General features: G+C 36.6%; 2 protein-coding genes across 2 annotated transcripts; one reads left to right on the top strand and one right to left on the bottom strand.

The window, feature by feature from the left end:
• Positions 1-235: 235 nt before the first annotated feature.
• LOC119082634 (1-acyl-sn-glycerol-3-phosphate acyltransferase alpha-like) lies at positions 236-4,409 on the bottom strand. The gene is made up of 5 exons (XM_037192202.1): positions 4,390-4,409; positions 1,166-1,341; positions 967-1,100; positions 555-902; positions 236-488 (listed from the first exon to the last, which is right to left on the bottom strand). The coding sequence occupies exons 2-5, from the start codon at positions 1,234-1,236 to the stop codon at positions 340-342; spliced, it is 702 nt and encodes a 233-aa protein (XP_037048097.1). The 5' UTR covers positions 1,237-1,341; positions 4,390-4,409; the 3' UTR covers positions 236-339.
• A 9,566-nt stretch (positions 4,410-13,975) lies between these two features.
• LOC119082632 (1-acyl-sn-glycerol-3-phosphate acyltransferase alpha) lies at positions 13,976-18,596 on the top strand. The gene is made up of 6 exons (XM_037192198.1): positions 13,976-14,191; positions 17,358-17,481; positions 17,552-17,609; positions 17,680-17,813; positions 17,956-18,303; positions 18,369-18,596. Exons 1-6 carry the CDS (start codon positions 14,189-14,191, stop codon positions 18,524-18,526), a joined length of 825 nt encoding a protein of 274 aa, XP_037048093.1. The 5' UTR covers positions 13,976-14,188; the 3' UTR covers positions 18,527-18,596.
• Positions 18,597-26,624: the final 8,028 nt, after the last annotated feature.

The following is a 26,624-nucleotide window of genomic DNA, read 5'->3' as shown; positions in this document are numbered from 1 at the left end:
CAATGTTATATCTGAGAGGCATACCAGTCGACTGATAAGATAATGTGACACATCTTACAACATCAAAGCCAGTCGAAAATTGATTACTGCTTTTAAGTGTCACTTACGAACATGAACTGAATTTCATCAACATCGGTTCAAGAGAACACGGGCTGATTGCTGGAAGAGTTTGAGGAATTTTAATTACTTCTGACGTTGAGAGCTGACGTTGCTGGTGCTAAATTTAAAACGTTCATTTTATAACAACTCGTCTTATATTATATGTCTCGTGTATACAGAGGTGTAACAAAATTTTTAGTTAACAAAATTTATCTAAAAAGATTTTCGCAAATTTAACTTTTAACTGACAGCGGAATGTTTCGTCTCTTTACTCGTATCGGTAAATGTAGTTTGCATTAAATTTCTAGTTCTTTCTAACAATTGAGGTAGATCGTCTTTAGTCAGTCCTTCACAGGATATCTCTGGTAGAACGGTTATAATGGTATGTCCTGCGAGAAATAAATTCCGAATGAATTTAAAAACCGGAATCAGAACGACAATCCGTTCCGCCTTACCTCTTCCGAACACCTTCCTTCTATCACTGAGGAAATGATATTTGGATACAACTATCGGTTGAATCATACTTTGACTTTGGATTGCAATATGGAACGGTCCCTTTTTGAACGGCAACAGTTCGTCTTCCTGCGACCGCGTTCCTTCCGGGAATATCACGATTTTGTTCGAACGCATTTTGATTGCATCACATTCTTTGTCCAATTTGACGAGAGTGTCTTTGTGGTTTTTCCGGTCAATGTATAGCGTTCCCCACAACCAAGCACCCGGTCCGAACGGGAATACATAGAGAACGAACTTTTTAACGACGGTCGTTCCACGTCCAATTAGTGGCCATATTCGGGCGATAACTGAAAATTGAATTTGTTTGAGTTTTGGGAACACAAACCATTTCTTCGTATTTCATCAACTAACTGGCTAAGTCAATGCCGCTTTGGTGATTGATCACAATGACGCCACCTTTTTCCCTATTTATGTGCTGTTCACCTCTCACTTCATAAGTAAGTCCCATCAGCCACATAATGAAGCGTGTGCCCAAAGCTGGAACTCTAGTAAAATGTAAGCCGAATCGTGAGAAGCGCGTCAAGTTGACAACGTTCCTTTGTATACTTACAAGCCAATCCTTGGATCACGAATGGGATACACTAAAAGACTAGGAATTGGAAGTACTGCGGCGGAGAACATTGCGCCCAAGACGAAAAATGAACACTTGACATAATATTTAACGGATTGTGACAGTGAACAGATGATGTATATGAAAAGGCCAACAGCGAGTGCTTGGAGAACAACCTGGAAATTGATTAAAAGAAAATTTGAATTATTTTCTGACGTATCAGGGACACTCAGGGAATGCATTAATCCTTCAAGAAAGTTTTTAAACCAGGACTTAAGGGTCACTAGTTTTGTAAGCATCTCATGTCGATAACAGCGCAAATCCAATAAAAAGTTAGGAAATTAGGAAGTGCCAGAGAAATCATCTATCATCCCAAAATTTAGGAGCCAACCTCGAAACACCTCACTCGAAAAAATACCCAAATTCATCAAAAAATACGATGAAAGTTAAAAAGTGCCAGAGGAATCATCTCTCATCCCAAAATTTAGGAACCAACCTTGGAACACCTCACTTATATCGAAAATAACCCAAATCCATCGAAAAATTTGATAGAAGTTTGGACGTGCCAGAGGAACCATCTGTCATCCCAAAATTTAGGAACCAACCTCCGAACACTTCACTTCTATCGAAAATAACTCAAATCCATCGAAAAATCCGATGGAAGTTAGGAAGTGCCAGAGGAATCATCTGTCATCCCAAAATTTAGGAACCAACCTCCGAACACTTCACTTCTATCGAAAATAACTCAAATCCATCGAAAAATCCGATGGAAGTTAGAAAGTAAAAGAGGAATCATCTGTCATCCCAAAATTTAGGAACCAACCTCCGAACACTTCACTTCTATCGAAAATAACTCAAATCCATCGAAAAATCTGATGGAAGTTAGAAAGTGCCAGAGGAATCATCTCAAATCCCAAAATTTAGGAACCAACCTCCGAACACTTCACTTCTATCGAAAATAACTCAAATCCATCGAAAAATCCGATGGAAGTTAGAAAGTAAAAGAGGAATCATCTGTCATCCCAAAATTTAGGAACCAACCTCCGAACACTTCACTTCTATCGAAAATAACTCAAATCCATCGAAAAATCCGATGGAAGTTAGGAAGTGCCAGAGGAATCATCTCTCATCCCAAAATATAGGAACCAACCTCTAAACACCTCACTTATATCGAAAATAACTCAAATCCATCGAAATATCGTTTAAATTGCCTACAAATAATCCCAGTTGCAATTACTGCGTAATGTAGGTGTTAAAAGCATCTACCTATGGTTTATGTATAAAGAAATCGTTTTTTCAAATCGAGGCCAATTCATATTTACCCTTAAAACGTTTATAAGGTCAAAGAATAATGGGAATCAATGAATGTCAGTACAACTGACTCAGTTGCAATATGTTTTTCTGTTAAAATGAAATTTTCATTGTTCGACTAGGTCAATGGAGATTATTCTTTTCACATTTACCTTGCCTGTAAAAGTTCTGGTGACGAGTTTCTTTGAGTGTTCGGCACACAAGTGCTAGATGTGAGTTTAACCGCATTTTTTGTTGTACACATTATTGCCAAGTGAAGACGATTGTAAGGTTCTAAGCTTTGATAAGTGATAAATGCTTTTCTGTGCCTTAGGATCATTGGATTGAATTGGATTGGATTAGATGGGAAGGGGGTTAGCCCAGCACCTAAGCCTCTAGTGGGCCTGAGTTGTGCTATTGCACAAGTCACTTGATCATATGAATTGTGATTTTTTCATCATATCTCTCCGGACTCAGATAGTTCACAAATCGACCGTGTAAACGTCCCATACGTTGTGAATTCTCTAAGCCACGAGTGGTATGCGAAGACCACAACCATCACTAATGACTCATGCATTTTTCCCAATGAGCAACTAGTCGATCATAGATGGCGCTTATCCTACAGTCTGTTGTATATTGTGAATTGTGTCATTGCCATTATGTCAATATGGCGTGATTGTTGCGAAGAAATCGAATATTGGATTTCTTTGAAATTTGCGACTTTGTTACGGTCGTACAGCCATTAGATAACTAATAGCGAGTGCTTAATCACCAAGTGATTAGAATAAAACCAGGCAAGCATTTTTGCACCGGGAGTCGAACCCGGGACCTCTTGGGTATGAGTCCTATGCTCTACCGATTGAGCTACCTGGACTACTATTCATTATGATCCTTACGGCACAGAAAACGTAGTTCGTGACTCGTGACGAAAGCAGAATTTTTTCAGGACACGTCTTAAGCTTGTCCTAACGAGGCGAAGCCGAAAAATTCCTGAAAGTCCTGAAAAATTCTACTTTTCGTCACTTGTGACGAAAAATACTATTTTAGGCACTAGATGTAAAGATTATCAATCGTGTGCCCAAAAAAGCATTTATCATCGAGTTGTATACAACGTTTTTCGCAATAAAGGCAACGGAAAGTCATACTTTTTGTCACTTGTTGCGAAAAGGATAAATCGCAGTTGCAAAATCAATTAGATGGTTTCCACCAATTCCGTTTAGCGAATTAACATTTTAAAGGTCCTACCATATCTGTAAGGATTAAATGAGTCATAGTAACGCACTTCAAGCATGAATGTTACTCTAATTAGAGTACTGAAACGGGACAGTTTATTAAACAATTTTTGGCACTGTAAAAACGTCTGTAAAATTTTTTCATACAAAATAGTACTGTACAGCAGTCAATTGAAGCACTTTTGCTTGAAGTGCGTTGGTAATAGGTACCCGATACCCAAAGAATACGTCAACTCCAACGAATAGCGGATGTGGTACTTGATAGCTATTTCAAAGGTCAAAGTGCGATAGTACAATATTTAGAGATGAACGCGTTAGGATGAGTGGCTATATAACCAACAATGGACTTATTACATCTAGACCAACGTTGGGTCTGTTGTCCATACCAACAATGGCTCAATATCTAACGTCTAGACTACTTTCTCATTCAAACTTATAAACATCAACTCTACACATCAAGAAATCGTCGTTGTTTTACGATGTTCATTAGCAGCACCATTGTACTATATGTCCCATAGCAGTTATAACATATTTCTTTCAAAATTATGTTCATTTTTCACATCATCAATGATAAGTCGTTTTTTTTCATAATTTTAATGTTATTTAAAAACGTCCGACATAGTTTTTGCACGCTTCACTAACTGAAGCAAACAGCGTAGTAATCGGAGGAGTTTCTGTTTTGGCAACACACAATCATCTTACTTTATATAGAAGGCAATGTTGTGCGCTGTTGTCTTTCGAAACAGAAACTTTGAATGAGTCGACAATGACAATCTCGTTTAAGATTTGTAAAAAAGACGTATTTCAATTCATTACTTGATTCACTTTTGTTCATTTAAGGTAGTGCATCACTATGGTCCAGTATTCAGTTAGAAAGTGAAAACCGTGTAGTATGATGTTGTTTTCAAAACCCAGCGAATAAATATCCCAAAATGAATGCTTTGTATACACACAAGATATATACCCAAAAAAATCGATATTAGCCACCGTAAAAAAACACACTGCTGGGTAAACATGTTATTTGCGCAAAAATAGAAACGCCAATTAATTCATGAATTTCGTACAATTTACCATTATCACAATGAAGTACAAATACGTTACAAAACTTCAGTGTTTGTATATATATTGTTCGCACTATAAAATTCAGTTTAAATTTACCTAGTAAACGTTCGAAATAATACTGATCGTCAAACAATGAGAATGGATTGCCCGTCAAAAATTTTCTATATATAAAACCCCACTTTTATAATCAAACAGATGCAATGTTGTTGGTATACAACATCGGTTATAACGGTGTATTGGTTTGATACTTGTTGGTGTTCTTGTTATGAAATTGTGTAAACTCTCTAGTTTATGTATATACCTTACGATACATGCTCAATGCTCATGCTCAAATGCTCATGACATTGAAGATTTTAATAATATGGGAGCGTGTATACCGCTGTCTGTATAATGCAATGTATCCGTTGGAAAAAAAAAAACTTTCGTTTAAGAAAAGAAAAGAAAGTGAGGAACTCTGCATCCAAAAAGTAATTTGGATTTGCAAGAGATGGTGTCACTTCATATTGTGCCACTCCACTCGTAACGTACAATAATCATATGCAATGAACACACACATATACATTTATCAACGTTGTAAAACCATTGAGGTAAATATGCTAAGTAGTTACCTCAATGATGGTTAAAACCGTTAAAACATTGGTAATATTCGGAAGTTTTTTTTCACCTTCATGAATAGAAGTAAAAAACAAAAGATTCATTGAATCTAGACTTTACTCGGTTACTGGTTAGCTTATTCAAACCATAGTATCGCATATACCATGGAAATTTATTTCATGTATGATGTATGTAGGTTTGTGTCCACATCGTTAATTACGGCACATATGACTGTAATGGTTCAATAATCGAGATAAATATCAACTTCCCGCTTAAAAGAATCATTAGGCATATAAAGTGTCAAAGAGTACCTTTTGAACAATTTTTATTTTTTAAATGAAGAAGTCATGCTGCCTGGTATATAACACGATGTAGAAAAATTGTCATCCGATCTTATTCAAAAACGTGAGGTAAAGTTAACTTTACTGTACGGATCCAAAACTTTACCTCAAGTTTTAGAGTAAAACGCTTTATTGCCTGCCCCATGCGAAAATTGATTATTACACGGCTGTTTACCCCCTGCGAAAGTGATCCATTACACTAGGGATATTTGGGGTTTATTTCAAGTTGACAGTTCTTTCAAGTAAAATTTGCCTTGCTTTCATTTTATCTTTTTTTATAATTTTTGTTGAATGAATCGATCGATCGAAAAAGAATGTAAGAAATGTCGCTAAAATAACATTTCTTTGATAAAAATATTGATCGATGAACACAGTTATTTCAGAAAAACTTATTACGCAAGTAATCTGGTTACAACATACTTTTAGAAGAATCGCAACACAGAATTGTCGGCCATATTTATTGTAACAATAATTTTGATGTTCCGAAGTAACACTTTATGGCCACACATTTCGTTGTATTTTTCACTTGTAACACTAAATGCTTTTGCTTTTAGTACAAACACTACACTTTGTTGCACATTTCTTTGAAAACATTAAAAAGGAGTAACAAAACAATTGCACAAACAATGCGTCTTCATCGATACTAACTGCGAAAAACTATTCAATGTCAACATGTCACCAACGCAATTGTAACTACTGTTGCGACAATACTAATGTAACACGAGTGCTGTTTTCGGGATCAATTTTTTAGGAGACGTGTACCGTGAGAGCCGATTTGTTTGTAAACGTTTTATCGGAAGAACAGATTTATTTTTGTTTTGTTGGTTTATTTAGATACTGAATTTATGTAGAATTTCTGCAGAACAGCCGTGTAATAGTCAATTTTCGCATGAACAGGCAATAAACCAGAATACGTTGGATGCTGCGACGTAATTCATTGCTCTCGGACACAATTTTGTAGAACTCGCAAACTCACTAGTGTTTTTGAGCAACAAGCTTCGGTAACTGTTTTCTCGACAAGTGTAGTTGCATACCTCGCCGTCGGCTCGGATATGCAAACTCTACACTTGCCTCGAAAACAGTTACCGAAGCTTGTTGCTCAAAAACTTACTCGTGAGTTTGCTCGTATCACAAAATTGTGTCCTTGTGTAATGAATTACTTTCGCAGCATCCAACGTAATCTACTATTACTTGGCAATGGATTAAATGATGGAAATGGTGCTTCTAGTGAAGAATGACCATTTTCATAATTCACACCGTAAGTGTGCCTAAAATTTGAATTTTAAGTGAACGATTTGATGAAAAAGTGAACCAAAAAATACATTTCAACGCTTCACTGTATGAAAATGACGCTACGTTAAAAAGACCTCCGCACTTTCCATTTTGAATTTCGACCGCACTTACGGCGTGAATTTGCGCCATTGATAAGTAATGTACTATTAATCACTTCCCCCCGTGGAAATGAATCATTACTCTATTGACATAAACTCTTTTCACAGTGGATTAGTCAGCAACTTACGTAGTTCACGCCGTGTAAGTGCGGTCGAAATTTCAAATGGAAAATGCGGAGGTCTTCTTAACGTGGCGTCATTTTCATACCTGATTCAATACCAACATTTCGTGGAACAATTTTTTTTTCTGTAAAACAAAATGGCGTCGATATAGGAATCTTCTCAAAAAATGACCCGGAAAATTCCTAAACTTCACCTCACACCGTCAATTCGAAACTGATTTCAATAAATGAGGGATTTTTAAAAAGCTTAAGTCAGTGCCTTTCGAATGCTGCTCGGCGGGCTTCACGCCGTTTCCTCTATGTCGAGATATAAGCCAGGATTTCCACGGCTCCTAGAACTGGTATTTTCCAACATTATTTAGTATTTATTTCTGAGCAAAACAGTGACGCATAGTAATTTTTGCTGATGAATTTTGAAGAATAGCCTGTATACAACATTTTAGAATTGAATCCCAGTCACCCTTCAATACCCAAATTTGTATAACTCGTAAAATAAACCCTATTTTTGCACTAAACTACTTTCAATTAGATGATTTAACTGGACTTATGTCATTCTTGAGGTAATTAGAGGTCAGTTCCTATCAACTGATCATTCCTTATGGGTCCTTCCACGTCTAGGTTCTAGAAATCTCAAGTCTTTAGCATTACTTCTAGTTTCATCTGTATTTTATATTTTTTGAGGCAACTGAGACTCCCATTGCTGATTTCCAATAAAATAAAGTTTTCGATCACCTCATCGAGCCTAGACGTCGAAGGAATGATCAGTTGATAAGAACTAACCTCTAATTACCTCAATAATGACATTGATACGCAGCCAAGGTTAATGAACACACGAAAACTTTTCATTTTTGTCTCGAGTTTTGTGTTGAATTTTACATGCTGAGGGTCGAAAGCAGTGCTTGAAACAAGAAAAGAACTGTTTTCGACGCATGTAGCATGTAATAGTACATTATGTAACTTCTTCAAAATTATTGTGACGTTTACATAATATGTATAATATTATGAGATGAAGGCAAGGGCCACAAATCTAATTATGCACGAAATGCAGTTAAAGAGAACCTTGAACTCACGAGTCACAAGTCATCGTTATTGTCATGCTCGTTGAATGAACCTGACAATAGTTCCTCGTATGATTGATAGATATTCTCTTTCTGAATGTTTTTAGCCCCGTACGAAGTACAAAGGGGCTTATAGGATTACGATGCCGTGTGTAATTGATGGAATTCGAAGCAGACGGTAAGGGCAAAGTGTTTGCCTATGTTCATAGATGACGAATCTGCAATAAAAATTTTGTCTGTCCGTCTGTCTGTCCGTCACGTCGATATCTTGAGTAAATCAAATCCTATTTCAAAAATTTTTTCCCCTGAAAGATAGTCGAAATAGTGAGGCTAAGTTCGAAGATGGGCATATTCGGGTCGGCCCTTCGTGAGTTAGGGCCACCTAAGTGATTTAAGGTCTTTTGGTGATATTTATGGCAAAATAAACGATGGAAATGTAAATGACACGGCAAATGATAGGTATTGTCAATACCATTCCAGGAAAAAAAAAGTTTTTTTTAAATCGGGTGAGTGGACCGTGAGTTAGGGCCTTAGAAGTGAAATGCTACTAGGGCCCTATGTGTATTTTACATAGAACTCAAGTAAATTTCATTCGTTTTTCGTAATTTTTGTTTGATTTGGAAGGTACTCGAAGGCCGAATAGAATGTTGTTGAAAAAAAATTAAATTTGGGTCCTTGGCCTAAGGCCGCTACTAGGGCCCTATGTGTATTTCACATATAACTCAAGTAAATTTCATCCGTTTTTCGTAATTTTTGTTTCATTTGGAAGGTAATCAAAGGCCGAATAGAATGTTGTTGAAAAAAAATTAAATTTGGGTCCTTGGACTAAGGCCCCTACTAGGGCCCTATGTGTATTTTACATTGAACTCGAGTAAATTTCATTCGTTTTTCGTAATTTTTGTTTGATTTGGAAGGTACTCGAAGGCCGAATAGAATGTTGTTGAAAAAAAATTAAATTTGGGTCCTTGGCCTAAGGCCCCTACTAGGGCCCTATGTGTATTTCACATATAACTCAAGTAAATTTCATCCGTTTTTCGTAATTTTTGTTTCATTTGGAAGGTAATCAAAGGCCGAATAGAATGTTGTTGAAAAAAAAATTAAATTTGGGTCCCTGGACTAAGGCCACTACTAGGGCCCTATGTGTATTTTACATATAACTCGAGCAAATTTCATCCGTTTTTCGTAATTTTTGTTTCATTTGGAAGGTAATCAAAGGCCGAATAGAATTTTGTTGAAAAAAAAATTAAATTTGGGTCCTCGGACTGAGGCCGACACTAGGCCCTTCAAAAAAATAAAATTTTTAGGGCGATTTGAAATTTCTGTTTCATTTGAAAGGAACGTCGTACGGGGCTTCGTAACTGCGCTATGCGCAATTTCTAAGATGTACACATTACATAATAATTTTACTTTAACTACATTAACCGGCGCAATAGGCTTACGGTCAAAGTAGGGTGATAGACGCACTAGGGTCACGTACGCAATAGATATACGGGTTTGTACGGGGCTCAGTCGCAGCAAACGATCCGACAGTTCTGATGGCTCGTTTTTTCTTCACTTTACTGAAATCGGAACGAAATTGTCGGGGTGAATCGACTGTAAATACAACAGCATCATATAGCACAAATTGACTGACTAATTTCGTTTAATCATTTGAAACTCGTGTCCAAATATCTAATTCGATTTAGTTTAATTAAAGCTGAAAGATCACCAATGCCCCACATGCTACCATTTGAATAAAAAAAAACTGATTGTGAATGTCTTATCAATCGACGTTATCTCAATTATCCAATAATCTACAAGTGTAAGTACGTGAACTATGGGTCTAAAGATTGATACATCATATATAGTTCGAGTTAGGCTCATATCGATAGGACCGATAACGAGCGAATAAAAGTTTTTTTTTACGTCGGATCTGTCCTGATCTGTAGTCGAATAGTTATTTGTTTGCAGTGAAAAAAATAGGAAATTTTGACAAGGGTGAATCAATTTGTTACACTATCTTTCATAGCAAAAACAAAGTGACATTTCGGGGTAGAAAATTTCTCTTTTCTACTCACTACTGTCGTCCGAAAATAACCGCAAAATGGGGTTATTCACGCCGCACGTATGAAATAGTTATTTGTTTACCGAGGGACGAAGACAGAAAATTCCAACAAAAGCAAAGTTTTCGCCCAGAGCGGGAGCATCGTTTGAGTTGGAATTACCTATCTTCTCCCTCTCATCTGTGCGAGGTGTGATTACCTGTTTTCTCTACGAAACAAAAACGTCAATATGTTACACGGTACACCATTTTTCAAAACAGTAGTGGAGCAAATAGACATTTTAGGTAATTTTTTAGTGATTTTAGGATTCGCGTCTCTTCCTAATTCAGCATCCACATATTTCTACCTTTCATATATCTGAATGTGTTCGTCATTACTGAACAATCCCTTAAGAATGGAGTGTCCGAGACAATGCGGCTGTCGAGTAATACAATTACTTAAGTCATTTACATTGTGAATGTATTCCTCCGCATACACTTAACCTTTCACACTTTCATTAATGTGAACTATTCCCAACTTAGCCATCATAAACTGTATATGCGGCCAGAACCTACGACATCAAAACACGCTCACTCGATTTTCGAGATTCGAAACCGACTTGTTCATAAAATTGGCTTTATTAAGTCGGTAACAATCGTTTGTTGTTACTACATTACAATTTGAAAGAACGTTTATGCTGATAAAAAAAACGGCTACTACACGCAACAAAAAAATGCAATTTGTTGGGGACAGGTGACATTCGGCAATGCCTCGTCTGTCTACAGCTAATATACTAAAATTAGAAAATTAAATGCTTCCGACCCAGGTGAATTTATTTTTCTTCTAAAACCTGAGGTAAAGTCAACTTTACTTTCCTGGCGAGAAACTTTACAATACTTTACTTTCTTGTGTGAAATTTGACGATCAAGGCGTAGCTGAGGTCGGTAAACGCACAAGATATGCCATTTTCACCATTCGTCCTATTGTCAAATCAATAAATATAAACTACCAGGTATGATGTAATGTTACCGCGGAGGACATATCGATTTTAAAAACAGATTAAAACGCACTCATTTTCATTATATTTTGACATGAATAATGAATACGGTCAAGAGAAATTGATCGATTTTGAAGAATCTGCCATACCTGTTATATTCATTGTGCCAATTAAGGTATTGTAAAGAACGTTTAGACGCCAGAGAAGTAAAGTTGACAGTTAAATTTGCCATCGACTCTAATGGAATAAATGATGGGAAAGGTGTGAAGCTTACCGATCCGAGGCGAGGTAGAAGTCGGTAAACACCCAATGAAGTTCCATTTTCACCATTTTGTCCCATTGGTAAGTAATGTACTGGAAAAGTGAACGTTACTACACGACGGCGTAATATTGCCTACATTACAATTCGATAAATTATCGAAATGACTTCTTGTCTATTTACCGACTTCTGCCTGATCGGTGAGTTTCACATCGTTTCCATAATTTATCCCATTAGCGTCGATGTATATGGCTTGAAGAGCCAGAGTCTTAAAGACAAGAACTCTAAAACTTTATAATTCTTACTGATAATGACACGTTACTAAGAGTATGTGGTGGCGGGACATTTCCACACCGTCAATATCGTCTGGAACGATATTATCGTTTTTTTGGACGATACTATCGTCTAAAAAACGATACTATCGTCTAAAAAACGATAATATCGTTTTTAGACGATAGTATCGTCCAAAAAAACGATAATATCGTTTTTTGGACGATAGTATCGTCTCAAAATCGATATTATCGTTTTTTAGACCAAAAAATTTTCATCCAGGACGATAATATCGTCTAAATTGAAAAATTCTAAAATATTGTCTGGACGATAGTATCGTTTTCTTGTCGATATTATCGTTCAAAAAACGATATTATCGTTTTCTGGACGATATTACCGTTCTAGAAAATCTAATGGATATTTTCGTTTTCTGTACGATAATATCGTCCAAAACGATAATATCGTCCTGGGCGATATTATCGTTTAGTTTTGGGTGGTAATATTGTCCAGGACTCAATTTTACTCAGAGGTGCAGCAAGAACCGAATTCTCTTCCAAAATATCGAAAAACAATTGTCAGAGGAAATCACCTACACTTAAAAAAGGCGTTTAGTTCGTCCCTAACTAATTCATCTTTTTACGAAATGAATACCAACTTTGATTGTACATAAAAAGCGTTTTAACACGCCGAGCGATCCGGCCCATTGCCCCGGAGCGAAGCGGAGGGCCGCAATGCGAGCCGGGCGCCGGAACGGTGTCGGAACTTAGGAGTTAATTTTTTATTTCTCGCATCGTCTCACAATTAGTCTGTGTAATTTTTCCATATAAAATTTAAATTTACGGAACCAAATGAACCAATTTTTAATATATATTTGCCGTCTATAAAAAGGTGTTTATCTACAAGATTTTGTGTTTCGTCTTCAACAACCATCCAGAACGATAATATCGCCCAGGACGATATTATCGTCTGGAATTTTTATTTTAAATAAATTAAAAACGATATTATCGTCCTGGACGATATTATCATCTCAAATTAAAAAAAAATAAATTAATTAAAAACGATATTATCGTCCCAAAAATTATCGCCCAGGACGATAGTATCGTCCAAAATAACGATAAATTTGTTCAGAAAAAGAAAATAACGATAATATCGTCCAGCGGATATTTTCATCCAGGACGATGTTATCGTCAAAAAAACGATATTATCGTCTTCTGAACGATAATATCGCTTTTAGACGATAGTATCATCAAAAAAACGATAGTATCGTCCAAAAAAACGATATTATCGTTTAAAAACGATATTATCGTTTAAAAACGATATTATCGTTTAAAAACGATATTATCGTTTAAAAACGATATTATCGTTTAAAAACGATATTATCGTTTTTTAAACGATAATATCGTCAAGAAAACGATAATATCGTCCTGAAAATATTTTAAAATTTATAATTTTAGACGATATTATCGTTCTGTATGAAATTTTTTTGGACGATAATATCGTTTTTTAGACGATAGTTTCCAAAACGTCCAAAATAACGATAAATTTGTTCAGAAAAAGAAAATAACGATAATATCGTCCAGCGGATATTTTCATCCAGGACGATATTATCGTCAAAAAAAAACGATATTATCGTCTTCTGAACGATAATATCGTTTTTTAGACGATAGTATCATCAAAAAAACGATAGTATCGTCCAAAAAAACGATATTATCGTTTAAAAACGATATTATCGTTTAAAAACGATATTATCGTTTTTTAAACGATAATATCGTCCTGAAAATATTTTAAAATTTATAATTTTAGACGATATTATCGTTCTGGATGAAATTTTTTTGGACGATAATATCGTTTTTTAGACGATAGTTTCGTCTAAAAAACGATATTATCGTTTTTTAGACGATACTATCGTCTAAAAAACGATAATATCGTTCCTGACGATATTGACCGTGTAGTTATGTCGCCTCATCAGAAAACACAAATGTTTAAAAAAATGAAGTAACAGATCAAACCCTAAAATACACTTTAAGCAAATGAAGTAATAGATCACAACGCGCCACTTGTAAAAGTGTTCAATCGTCACTTTTCGAATCAAACGTAATATACCGACCGGAGCATATTGGTATTGCAAGGGTGATTGAATAATAATCCACAATTCACTCTACTCGCGACGGTTGCACAGAATATCGGGTGAATTAATTCCGTTTTATCAGTGTATGATATGAACACTGCTCTCTGGGGTAATATCTTTCTAAACAAACATCAATCAGTAGTTCAACGGCAAACGTCAGTAAATCTTCAACTTGATTAGAATTTCAATCAGAGTGTATCAAGTGTCAACAGTAAAGTCTCGGTGCGGTGTGTTACGATAGCCGTTTTCATTACAAAAATGGTATTAATGAATTCAATTTTATTCAATTAAATTTGTTTTTTTAACAAAAAAAAAAAATTGCGGAGACAAGATTATCGTTGTTGCTTTCTTTAAACTTTTTTTTTTAGCGTAAAAACGTAAAATGTTTATTCTTTCGAACAAAAAGTGCATACAGCGATTACACCGCATATATATAAGTGACATCATACCATGTCACTTTCAATAAAAAGCAATTTAAACCAAAATGTGATTATTCAAATTTATGTAATTCAGTGAAATTATGATATTACTTATTATTGACGAAACCTACGCGCACGTCGAAGTTGTATGAAACACGAAACACACACACACACCAGATAAGTTTGTTTGTCCTTTAAATTTTCGATGTTACTCGCCGCGGCGGCGTTATCTTATCATGCAAATGTTTAGTGTGTGAACCTCGGACCTGGTCGAAATGTAATCAATTTCTCACCTAATACCTCTATGTTGCTATGAATACCTCTGTCATATTTTTTGCGTACCGTAAATGACTCCAGCAAAGAAATTATCTAAATGGAAAAATTAATTAAATTTTATCACAACGATGCATATAACAAAGAACCTTTAAAGTCATCAAAACCGAATGTCTGCTTATAATTGGTGCGTTTGTAATTTGTCAAGGGGATACATACTTTTGCCACTTCTGATTTATTCTTTTGAAGCAGCAAAATTATTGTTTTTGTCAGAAAATTCATTCTGTTTGCAAATTTATTTACTCACAAGGCCACCGGGAAGTGTGCCGTTACTTCATTTAAATGAGAGTTAAAACTCATTTTCCAGTGGCTCAGTGAGTTAAATATTTTGCCATAAGTGCGCCAAAAATTTAAATATTTACAAGTGTCAGTTGGACAAAATAACGCTGACGTCATATAATTAATCCTTTTTCCTTTTTTGTCAACATTTTTTTTTCTCTGTCGTCTGTCGATATTTTGTTCAACCGTAGCGAATTCAACTTTTACGAATTGAGATAAAGTTACTGCTAAAATCTGTTGATCCGAGCATTAACTTCTGCTGATTACTCAGATAAGAATAAAACTGGAAGAAACGAGCCATCAGAACAGTCGGAGCGTTTGCTGCGACTGAGCCCCGTACAAACCCGTATATCTATTGCGTACGTGACCCTAGTGCGTCTGTCACCCTACTTTGACCGTAAGCCTATGTGCCGGTTAAAGTAGTTAAAGTAAAATTATTATGTAATGTGTACATCTTAGAAATAGCGCATAGCGCAATTACGAAGCCCCGTACGACGTTCCTTTCAAATAAAACAAAAATTTCAAATAGCCCTAAAATTTTAATTTATTGAGTATAAATACACATAGGGCCTAGTATCGGCCTCAGTCCGAGGATCCAAATTTTTTTTTTTTCAACTACATTCTATTCGGCCTTTGATTACCTTCCAAATGAAACAAAAAATACGGAAAACGGATGAAATTTGCTCGAGTTATATGTAAAATACACATAGGGCCCTAGTAGCGGCCTTAGTCCGAGGACCCAAATTTAATTTTTTTTTCAACAACATTCTATTCGGCCTTTGATTACCTTCCAAATGAAACAAAAATTACGAAAAACGGATGAAATTTGCTCGAGTTATATGTAAAATACACATAGGGCCCTAGTAGCGGCCTTAGTCCGAGGACCCAAATTTAATTTTTTTTCAACAACATTCTATTCGGCCTTTGATTACCTTCCAAATGAAACAAAAATTACGAAAAACGGATGAAATTTGCTCGAGTTATATGTAAAATACACATAGGGCCCTAGTAGCGGCCTTAGTCCGAGGACCCAAATTTAATTTTTTTTCAACAACATTCTATTCGGCCTTTGATTACCTTCCAAATGAAACAAAAATTACGAAAAACGGATGAAATTTACTCGAGTTGTATGTAAAATACGCATAGGGCCCTAGTAGCGGCCTTAGTCCGAGGACCCAAATTTAATTTTTTTTTCAACGACATTCTATTCGGCCTTTGATTACCTTCCAAATGAAACAAAAATTACGAAAAACGAATGAAATTTACTTGAGTTCTATGTAAAATACACATAGGGCCCTAGTAGCTTTTCACTTCTAAGGCCCCACGGTCCACTCACCCGATTTAAAAAAACTTTTTTTTCCTGGATTGGTATTGACAATACGCCCCTTCGTACTTCGTACGGGGCTAAAAACTGGTCGAACACGATCTTCTGTCAAAAAATTATTTTGCTGCTAAAAGAATAAATTTGCTGACAAAAAAGTAGATGTCAAAATGATATCACTTTTATCGTTAGATAATAAATTGCATTTCTCAATGGAAAACTTAAATGCATGACTTTAATGACTCAATTTGTTCGGAAGTTTTAGCGGTCGTTCTTAAGTGACATCCATGTGATGACGAGATTAGAGCTTATTACATAAGACTTAACGTAAAAAAATCGGAAAAGTCACGATCAGATGCAAGACTATCTCCTTCCAACAGTGTCACTAATTTTCTCAATGAAAGAAAAATGTGGAAAATTTCGGGAAAGTTTAGGAAAAGTACTTGTCAAGTCTTGATAGTATTGATTTGAATGGTTATTTAACAACTTACAGTTACAGTTACAGTCAGAGGCCACTAAAATTTCAGCTGATCCACGCATACAATCAAAACTCTCTATACGCGCATGGTGGTGGTAAAACCGCATAAAGTATTAAAAAGTTTTGATTGTTTGTGTGGATCAGCTGAACTGTACATTGACCCAAAAATAACTAATTTATCTGTCAATTTGAATTACAAATTCGAACTGAGAAACTTTGAATGATCCATTTACAGTAGTAACAATGTCAACCGAATTTGTGTCTCTGTTTTACCAGCTGTTTCACTTACACAATCAGACTCCTTATGTGTGCTCATAAGGTTCTACCACTACACTGCCTTGCGTGTAGTTAGCTAGTAAACAGACGTATGAACACTTCGTTGTATGTATGAATGGACCAGATGGTATAACAGCTGAAACAATCTTAGGCTCAAATTTGGTTGACATTCTGCTGTAGGACGTTGTTCATATTTTGTGGATAAAGTTGACGGAATGGAATTGTGATCAGGTGATTTTCATAAAACAATGTCTCCCCGGGGTGAATGTACTCTAGGCGATCGTAAAATCTTTCCCTAACAATTTCTACCTTTTTCCACAGGAATGTTGTTCCGGTGAATTAATCGCTGTTGTAACGCTGGCAGCATTTTTCCTCTACGTGTCTCACACTGCTCGGTATTATGCGAAATTTATTACATTTTTGATTGCATCAACATTATTTGCAAGTAAAGCTTTTGCTTAAATATTGACCAAATTCGCGAATGTAATTTTGATATTTTATTGTTACATCTGAAGCGCTACTACCTCCGTTGGGCTTACTGAAGTATCCGGTTAAAGATCATCGGATTGCATTGTGAGTTGCAAATGAAATGAAATTTAACTTTTCCTTCTCAAGCACACTTCGCTTCCGATTAAAATTTTAGGCTACCAGCATGGGCATGTAAATCAATGCTATCATTGATGGGCTTAACATATGAGGTTCGTGGTCATGATAATATCGATCGGAATAAAGGTGGCGTTGTACTTATCAATCATCAGAGTGGAATCGATTTAGTTGGTATGGTGGTGCAACTAAACAGCCTCCATACAACTTACGCCACACCCTATTGAGAGTGTGCCATCAGTTCTGTGGAGGCTCTTTCATTACGTGTTTTTTTTTGTGTATTTTCCGTGTAAACTAACGTTTCCCTCATCACCAGTTCTGGCTTATTTATGGCCAATACTTGGACGTGCAACTGTTGTCGCAAAGAAGGCGATACTGTATGCATTCCCGTTCGGTACTGGAGCTTGGCTATGGGGTACTCTATTCATTGATCGCACCAATCGAAATGATGCATTGAATCGACTGAACAAAGAATGCGATGCCATCGAACAGCGAGCGAACAAAATTTTAATGTTTCCCGAAGGGACCCGATCGCAAGAGGAAAAGCTACTGCCGTTTAAGAAAGGACCATTCCATCTAGCCATACAGAGCCAAAGTATGATACAGCCAGTTGTTGTATCGAAGTATCACTTTCTCGATTCGAAGAATAAACATTTCGAAAAGGGTAACGAGAATCAGCCGTTTCATTGTTGGATCCGTAATCGAAACACTGTCTTCTTTCCATGCTAGGTCATAATATCATATCAATTCTGCCGGAAATATCGTGTAAGGGTCTGACGAAGGATGATCTACCACAACTGATCGAAAAAACGCAAAACTTAATGCAGGCACATTACGAAGAGTTGAGCAAAGAAAGCCGACGTGTTAATCCACACCTTACGTTCTAAATTAGTTTGGCGGAGAGTTTGGTTTTTGTGTTAAAAGATTTTTATTTTTATAAAATTATTTATTTACTGAGTTAAGGTACTTTTCCCTGCGCATGACAACACCTTCGTTCCACTGCTTTCCAATAGATACTTCATCGATAAATCAACAACAATTCTGCCGTATTTTTACTACCTCCCCATGCGAAAGTAAACCATTAGATGGTAATTTGGCAGCCAACTTTCGCATGGAACAGGTAGTAAACGGGAATACATTGTGTGCTGCTTCGTGCTTCATTATCATTACTTCTGTGACAACTTTGTGATACCAGCACACTCACTCGTGTGTTTTCGAGCAACTTGATTCGGTAACGGTTTTTCGACAACTCTACACACAGTTACCGAAGTTTGTTGCTCAAAAACACTCACTCGTGTACTGGTATCGCAAAATTTTTACTCCATATACTTTCGCAGCATCCAATGTAATCTACTATTGAGCACGGTCTTTAGTGGTTAAGTAAGAGAATTTGTACTTATTGATACGTTCCTAGATTGGGTGTAAAGTAGTCAAGGCGGATGAAATCCCAAGAAATAAATAAATTTTAAAATTAAATTTTGTTTTCCTTACAAACCCCTACACGTAAATCCTTCACTACCTAAAAACTAGGCCCACCTTTTGGACGGGTCAGGTCCCTTGACTGACAATTTTGTCAGTAGATTTTTAATCAATTTCATTTTATTTTCCATTGTTAAACTTCCGAAACATCACAAATAACTGATAATCTTCGCTTGAGTACAAATTCTTTGGAAAAGTACTTTTTCTTGTAAATTTGCGGCCAGATTTTTAATCACCAATAAATCATGAATAGACAAGGACTCGTGTGAATTACAGCCCTCGCTTCGCTCTGCGACAAACTTCCCACTCGTATAAGTTGTCTATTATTCAGTTTCATAGTCTTATTGTTAACGCAATTTTTTTTTTTTTTTTCACACACAAAATTTTTTTTTTATTGTCGGAGAAAGCGTCCTCTCCCGCACTAAAACTCCGAAAAAAATATAATTAAATATTACAATTAAGTTTCATTACAAAACATTTCATTTAAATAATTAAAATAAATCTAAAAAAAAAAAAAACTAAGTAAAAGTAACGAGTATTGATTGAATAAAAGTTCTTCATCGAATTGTGCTCGAGTTAATTACCGAAAAACATGAAAAAGGAAACAAAATGATTAGTATGTTTCCAGACAAAACAAAAAGAAATTATAGCTAGAGCAAATAAAAATCATCAACTCTCTTTTCAAAAGTTCCTAATATACAAGCCGCATTGCGTCTCTGTATTGATATGGAAACCTTCTGAAGCAAGTAATCTAAAGACTTCTTCTCTCCCGAAGCCTTCTTCATCATCTTTCCTAAACTTACGAGAAAAGCTTTGGTCTCTTGACCACAACTACCTAAACTTTCGAACGCTATTGGCTTAAACAAGTGATTCTCTTTCAGACTGACGTAATGATTATGTTTCCTACGCTCTGCCTGATCAGCCACAGCTCCAGCTTTAGTTGTCGAAATAGATAAGTAAGACTGAGCTAAAGTATCTCGAACGGTCACGTCCCATATCAGTGATTTTCCTCTACTCCATGGTATTAACGTCATTCCGTCTGGCCTTTTTCCATCGTCTCTCGAAATTCCTGGCGGTTGCAAAACATTAGGGATACCGGCTGAAGAAAAAGCATGTGAGAATATATTGTTGATATCATCGAGTCCCGGAACCCATCCCTTACTATTCTTACAAGACAGCCCATGACGACCATATTCGTCGACTAGTTTCCCACAAACACAACGGTGTTCTTCACATATTTTGCAGCCCAACCTAAGTGCTACGGCTATTCTTGCCGCATTATTGTCTAAAAGCAGCCCCAGATTACTTGAAGGTACTACTTGCAACCACTTTGAAGATTCTTTTGTTGATGATGCAAGCAACCTAGCACGATCCACTGGAGAACTGGAAGCCAATAACCCGTCAAAAACCTTTCGCACACCTATTAAGTCCCATTTCTTTTGAATACTCTTATCTTTTTCACCTAACAAAGAGTATTCCGAAGGAAGACTTCGTAAGATCGACAAAACGTTATCGTTCAACACTTTCAAACCAAACCTGCTTAGGATCTCATCCGACAATTTCGAAGACTGATGGATAGACGACAAGTATGCAGGATAGGCCAACTCTGAGGATTTCCTAATTCCAAGACCACCGAAAGAAAGAGGGAGAGATGCCTGATTCCAGGAAACATCTCCGAGTTTCGTGTTCGTAATAACTTCAAGAGTAGCGCGAAACGATTCGTCTACTCTGTCTAATACCTCTGGTACTAAGAATGACTTGCATGTACGCAACAGATAATTGAACCTAGGAGCTGAAAGAGAACTCTTAAAAATACACAGAGCAGGATGAACGTCCAAAAGCTGTAAACGCTTGGACAACAGCTCGACGCTTTCAACTTTAGTCGAAAACATACCAATGACGCCTTCCTCGAAAATAGGAGTACCAAGCAATTCAAAATTAGTTTTGTCAACTATACGAATGCCTGGTAAAAGATTTGATATCTCTCTATACATCCTTTCTTCCTCGTCTACTGACGCATTCACGAAAAATACCTCGCACTTTTCGGCGTTCAACTCCATCCCTGAATGCTCACAAAAGGCTAATATTCTTCTAATATCTGACAAGAGAGCTTCTAGTTCGTCACCTATTGTCCCGTCATCGAGATACCAACCATTTAACCTTGAAACTAGAGAATGAGTCATCTTCATAATCCCTATGCAAAAGGCAGGTGGACCTAGAGGATCGCCTTGCTGCACGCCTCTCTTCGATAGAAAGGTCTCTTCGTCGTAGATCAAATTGGAATAACGACTATAAGCTTGTCTTACCATTGGAGACATCTCTGGACAGATCTCTTCTACTTCAGACAAAAGCAATTTCCTAAATAACATGTTGAAAGCATTCTTAAAATCAAACTTGATTATAGCCATAGCTCTTTCGTGTTCCGCTGTAGCGAAACACCTAACCGCATGGATAAGAGCTTCAGCGCCCCCTTTCACCCCAAAACCTATCTGGATTGGAGCTAAAACTTTCGCCAACTCATCTCTGATGTGATAACAAACTATTTTCCCTGATACACGTCTCCAAGTAATACCTGCAGCTAATCAGAAATCAAAGATGCGAATGTGGAACGATTAGGGGACTCTTTCACTTTGGTACAATACAAAATAGTACGGTAGACGTTCTTCCCTTACACTTATGTACAAAAAAGGAAGCCCCCGGTACTTATTACATTCACAAAACCTTTAATCATGAATAAAATAGCTCGACTCGTGCGAATTACGGCCCTCGCTTCGCTCTGGCCGCAAACGTCACACTCGTAGGAGTTTTAAAGTTTTCTGTTTGATTGTTTTTTTAGTGTCATTCCATACATTTGAAAAACGATTCAGAAATTGGTTTTTCATAAAATTTTATAAATATTTTATGTCATGGCGTGAAATCTGCTTCTTTTGCCAGTGATACCTGATTATCACCGTTATAGAAAACTGTCATGCGTGATAGGTGACTTTCACCTGACTATCACCTGACTTTCACCTGACTATCACTGATAGCTGACTATCACCGTGATAGCTGCATATAACTAACCGACAAAATCAAATTCCATCAAAGTAATTTTTTTCGATTGATTGAATTTCCAACAGTGTAAAATACTGTTTTTCTGGAATAACTTCCAGATCCTTAATCCCACATAGCCCATCTTTGAACTTAACCTCAGGAATTCAATTCTGCGTCGATTAAAAAAATAAAATTTGTAATTGGTTGATAATTACTCAAGTTATCGTGTTTACAAGCAAAATATTGGGATAAACAATTCTGTTTTTCATAACATATCATACAACCTTTCATACAAAAATTTTAGGGTATTTTTCAGGGGCGCCGACTTCTAAGGACAAGCTAGGCTCGGGCACCACTACTCGAATGATGAGCACCACTACATCTTTCCAGTTTTACTTGAAAGAGCACCACTACTTCCAGATTCGCTTGTTGTATGAGCACCACTACTCCCAAACACAAGTCGGCGTCCCTGGTATTTTTCGGCATAAGACCCTGACTTACAGTCAAGGGAATAAGTGAATTTACATAACAATTAATAAAAAGTAGAATGTTCGTGTGAATTTTGTTGATCCGAGGCGAAGCCGAGACTTTTCAACTTTTATCCCTTGTTTATGAAACTCATTCAATTTACATCCTTTGTAAGCTAACCCAATTTTCTTGTCTTATCTAGGTGTGTAAAAAGCCACTTTTGACCAGAGGGAAAACAAAAGCATTAAAAATTCTATTGAATCTTAGTGTACGATACCCCGTATGTAATGAATACTATACACCAAAGTACGTACTGGACAGGTTTGAGCAATTTTTCGAATACCGAAAGCAAAAGTCATATATCAGTTCTGTTGCCTTATATACCAACAGTACACAAATCTTGTATACATTCTATTCGATTGCATTGCATCTGTTCATACCGCTTTACGAATTCCTATTTATATTTATGAACTCCTGTTCACAGTTTTTGTATATACGAGAGAAACCGTCGATGAATTGGTTGTTTTGAGGACGTACGGTGTATACGAATTGGCTAGAGTGTATGAAAACCATCTGAGTTTCGTCTACGATACGACCATTTTCATGTAATGGAGCTACGGTCTGTATATCAAGAGGTAGTTTTGAGGACTTTATAAAAATGTAGAAAGATGTTCGTTCAGAATTGTGTAGAACGTTCATGAACGCCTGTTCAAAATTTCGTATATGTATGAAAAATCGGTAGAAATGGTTGTTTTGAGGACCGTTTTATTTATATGAAATTATGGTTTCGGAGATGTGCACATTATGTGTACATGCTGCGTACAAACTGTGCACCGCTAATTCGGTTCTCTCTGTTGGTTGCTGCTGTTAGACACCACCGACTGAAGCTACACTTTAAATGACTGACAAAAGTAAAATTTTCGGGTTTTGGTTATCATTTCAAATAATCATTTCAAGTAATTTTGTAAGGTTTGTAAGGCTCGCTTACTCTTAGGTTCTATTATTATAAATCAGGTGGGTTACATTTTGTTGGTATGCCAAGAGGTCATGTCTAAGAAAAGTTGTTTCTTTCGAAAATGTAATCAGATCAACTTAACCTGTCACATGAGGCTATTCATCTGTTATCGATGACGACGACAAAAATAATGTCATGCTCTGGGTAATAGGGTCTTTAATAGTAAAATGAATGTTAGAAAAATTTGAAGTACAAGATTTGAAATCAACAGATTGAAAATACTTTCATCGATGGAAGTAATAGACCTGGTAATAATACTGGTCATATGCTTGTAGCAGGTTAAAAATCGTAATTTCAAATTGACGTTTTTATCGAAGTTGTCTGATTTGTCGAAAAAGTGAATGAGAATTTATTCCTGTAAAACTGATAGTATGGAGTAAATAGTTCGCGACGCGACGTATCGTAATTTTTCAGACAAGTTAATTGCGATAGGCGGCTGAATGGATGAGAAATTCTGTTTGTTGACTAGCTCAATAATTAATTTTACTATGCTGGTGCATGTAATAAGGCTATTACATGTATAGGCAATAACCTTTACATCACTCGCATAGTAAAACGTCGTACTACACACGGAAAATAAAGTGATATCTCGTATCACGATGAGTAAAAGTACCTCGGGCTGACGCCCTCGGATACTTTTTCTCATCTGGATACGAGATATCACTTTACTTCCCTTGCATAGTAATGTACTATTACATGCCTCATGGGAAAGTTGAACATTATATGGCAATTGTTCCCCTGTGAAAATGATCCATCACATAAAGAAAATTTTCGATTCATTTTTCGCGAATATTTATGTGAATTTCAACTTTTGCAAGTGGTAGACAGTCAAACATAATACATTGGATGCAGCTATGTATTCAAATGACACCCCACACAACCCTGTACAGCTCGTGTAACTGGAGAAATTTTTGTAAGAAAAGTGCTAGTTTTCTGTTTTTGATCACCTCACACTAGCCACACAAGCGAAGAATTTTTTTGATAGTGGTTTTGGCTTCTGGGGTCGAATACCTTACTGGGAACATGCTTTTTTTGTCGACAATCAAATGTTACGGATGTTACCCCTGAAAACGTTGTACTAAGTACAAGGGTGTAGTGATTTCTACAAACTGTTTTGGTTCGTCTGGACATTTTATGAATCATTGAAACTTACTTTGTTTTAAGTCTTTGCAGGTATGTACAAAGTTGAATCCAATTGTCCAAGGTTCTGAAAGAACAGGTTAAGACAACTCTGAGTTGATCACGAGGGCAGTGACACACAATTTTGCGTCAACGGCTGCGAAGTTTATATGTAAAATGGAACTTAACAAAAACAAAATTTTTGAGATAAATGTATTTTCTTTAAGTTGATTTCTTTCACACTATCTGTTTATGAAATTTGGTGTCACCCGCCTTCGTGGTTGTCTTTACCTCTATTCTAAGCAAAAAATTGTTCTACAGTCTGCCTCTAAAATGCACAGATTTTTTTATAAAATTAATTTTGTTTGCAAAGTACGACCCTAAACCGACCCAATTTTGTCAGCCGCCTAAAATGTACCGGAGGCCGTTTCCAAGGTGAATATAGTGAGGAGGTAATGGCATATATATAACCGAATCAGATGTGAAGTGGCACGAAAGTTCGATACAAACGCCATCTCATCCCTTCGTTGAAAGCAAAAAATGGAATAGAAAGTCGGGCCATCTGTTGTGAGATAGCGAAAATATTTTTGTGAAATACAAGTAAATCGTAGGCAACCATTTAAATAAAAAATGTCATTGGCATCGAACACCGCGCGTCTGAATGGCATTACCTCATCACTATATTTACCTTGGCCGTTTCCAGTCTCGATGAAAATAAGCATGTGTAAGGTGTTCCGCAGCAAGGACTACATGGGTATCGACAATTCTGATCAAAATAATTTCTAAAATATATGGCCGCAATTTTGTAATTTTCTTACGGGCGGCTGTACGTTTCGAAGTTTAGACGAACTTTTAAAAAGATCAGGGCGTTTTAGAGACATACCGTTGAACAATTTTTTGTTTAGAACAATGTTTTACGTCGATTAAAAATACCTTGCCAAAATTTCAATCCCCCATTGTCTATCTAACTCTAGACTTCAGAAACTAATTATCAAAAACGATGAAGTCTAAAATAGTGGGTTACATTGGATGCTGAGACAGTCCGTATGTAATGGATCTTTTTCGCAATCGGCAAAATGCTACGTAATGGCCAACTCTCGCAATGCGCAGGTAGTAAAATATTTTTAGCCCCGTACGAAGTACAAAGGGGTTTATAGGATTACGATGCCGTGTGTAATTGATGGAATTCGAAGCAGACGGTAAGGGCAAAGTGTTTGCCTATGTTCATAGATAACGAATCCGCAATAAAAATTTTGTCCGTCCGTCCGTCCGTCCGTCCGTCTGTCCGTCCGTCTGTCACGTCGATATCTTGAGTAAATCATATCCGATTTCAAATTTTTTTTCCCTGAAATATAGTCAAAATAGTGAGGCTAAGTTCGAAGATGGGCGATTTTGGGTCGACCCTTCCGGAGCTGGGGCCCAATAAGTGCCTAACTGTTTTTCGACGACATCTCCAGACATTTAAGCACTACACTTGTAAGTGATACGTCAAATAAAAGGTATTTACAATACCGATCGACAAAAAAAAAGTTTATGGAAATCGGATGACCGACTCGTGAGTTAGACCCCTTGGTGTGAACTAGGTACAGGGCGGCAAGCCGTTTTTGCTTGTAGGTTGGCCAAATTTACGTATTTAGATGGATTTTGCTTTATTAGATAGGTATTGACCGTACCAATCAGGGAAAAAAAAGTTTATGAAATTCGATTCACCGGAGCGTGAGCTAGGTCTCTTGGAGTGAGCTTATATGTGGCTACTCGGCCGTACAGTGAAGGTGGTGTTTTTTGTTAATATCTCGAGTAAACTTTGACCGAATTTCAATTTTTTTTTTTTGTTTGAAAGGTACTAACGAATGTAAAGCAGCCGTACTACT

The sequence above is a fragment of the Bradysia coprophila genome, unplaced genomic scaffold (assembly GCF_014529535.1).
Source record: "Bradysia coprophila strain Holo2 unplaced genomic scaffold, BU_Bcop_v1 contig_476, whole genome shotgun sequence".
NCBI lineage: Eukaryota > Metazoa > Arthropoda > Insecta > Diptera > Sciaridae > Bradysia > Bradysia coprophila.
The sequence above is the reverse complement of the archived record's forward strand: the minus strand, read 5'-3'. Positions and strand labels throughout refer to the sequence as shown.